The 1,596-nt window shown below is 57.1% G+C and overlaps 1 protein-coding gene across 1 annotated transcript in view; it reads right to left on the bottom strand.

Moving 5' to 3' along the window:
- Positions 1-392: 392 nt before the first annotated feature.
- LOC104871627 (putative sperm motility kinase W) overlaps positions 393-1,596 on the bottom strand; it is a 5,053-nt gene continuing 3,849 nt past the window's right edge. Inside the window, exon 4 of the mRNA XM_019209511.2 lies at positions 393-637. Within this exon, the coding sequence (XP_019065056.1) occupies positions 393-637 (245 nt within the window). The remainder of the gene's footprint in view (positions 638-1,596) is intronic.

Here is a 1,596-nt window from a genome sequence, read left to right as displayed (position 1 = left end):
TAGTCTCACACAAAAGAGGAAATGAAGCTTGGAGATGCTCCTGGATGTATCTGGGTGGGTCACGGAGGCATGAACGTTATATATATTCCTTCAAAATTTGTCTCTGGAACAATTCCCCTGCCCTGCTTTCTAGCGGCTATGAACTAAGCAGCACAGTTCCACCACATCCTTTTGCTAGGATGTCCCTGCCCTGGATCCTGCCGACCATGTACGGAATCTCCTAAAACCGTTAGCCCAATTAAAACTCAACTCTGTGCGTGTCAGGATTGTGCTCAGCAATGGGAAAGCTGAATAATACACTCACATAAGAAGAATTAATTTCTCTGTGGCCTCAGGCAGGCAAGGAAGGGACGGATGCTGGGTCAGCGCCCACCAGGTGGGACGCTCAGGCTCTAGGGAGGATTTGAGTGCCCGAGCCGCAGGTGATTCACCCGGGCAGCATGGAGGACGATGCGCCGGTGATCTACAGCCTGGAGCTCCAGGCACGGGCTCTCACACCTCAGACTGCAGAAACATAGGCCATCCGGTTTTTGGTTGGGACACAGTCTCTTACATGTGATAATCGGATCCACATCATAGATTTTGAGGATGAAAACATTATAAATGAGAACGTCCTCTTCCGCCAAGCGGGTGAAATCTGGCACATTAGCGCCAGCCCGTCAGACAAAGGAGGGGTCTTGGCAACCTGTGAAGCTGTGCTGACTGTGCCAGCCACACGGCAGCGCTGTCCCCCGGGGCCGTCCCCGAATCAGTCCTCAGCCGGCCGCTCTGGGGCAGAGGCTGGCTCATTTGATCCCTTGACTGTGTCCGTGTTCTGCTCCTGAATCCCCTTCCTGCTCTCACCTGCAGAAGCCCTCGGCATTGGCCTCACCCCTCTGGTGTCTGCAGTGCCCGTACCTCTGTCCTTGGCCCTGAGTGCCCCCAACATCTGTGCCATGAACAAATCTGCTGTTCAGTGCTGATGGCGCACGGGGCAAAGACAGGCTGAGTTTGAGACACCCTGGAAGCAGAATGCCTTGGGCTGGGACCGACTGCGTCCTGGATGACCGAGGAGGAGGCAGGGAGGCCACAGAGACGTTAGGTATGGGGCTCTGGGCCTAGGCGAGGTCCACTTGGGCTGAGGCATGGCCCTGGTCCTCAGGACTCAGCTGTGCTGACTTCTGGGCCAGGATGCTCCGTGGCTGGCACTGGGATGATGTAGAGATGCTGCCACACACCTCTCTGGTGACTGGGCTGGGGCGGAGGATCAGGGTGGCCTCTGCATACTCCTCGGCTGCTCACAGTTCGGCCGAGTCTACGCTTCTACATGGTGGCCGGGGGAACAGCAGTGTCCCAGTCCTCAGAACAGGCAGGGCTGCCTCTCTTCACCCGGGCTCACCGTCCTTCCAGCACCTCCCCTGTGGCTCCTTGGTGGAAACTGTCACACAGGGACATGCAAGAAGGTGAGCAGAGAGAAGCTCCGTACCACGGAGGACGGTGGGATAAATCACGGCTCTGCTCAACTAACCCCACCCTCACACAGCCCCCGCATCTACCTGCACCCAGTCAGGAGGCTGTGGTCAGAAGGCTCCAAGGTGCTGGGCACTCCCTGGTCTT

Source organism: Fukomys damarensis, unplaced genomic scaffold (assembly GCF_012274545.1).
Source record: "Fukomys damarensis isolate Sample0158 unplaced genomic scaffold, DMR_v1.0_HiC HiC_scaffold_24838, whole genome shotgun sequence".
Taxonomy (NCBI): domain Eukaryota; kingdom Metazoa; phylum Chordata; class Mammalia; order Rodentia; family Bathyergidae; genus Fukomys; species Fukomys damarensis.
The sequence above is the reverse complement of the archived record's forward strand: the minus strand, read 5'-3'. Positions and strand labels throughout refer to the sequence as shown.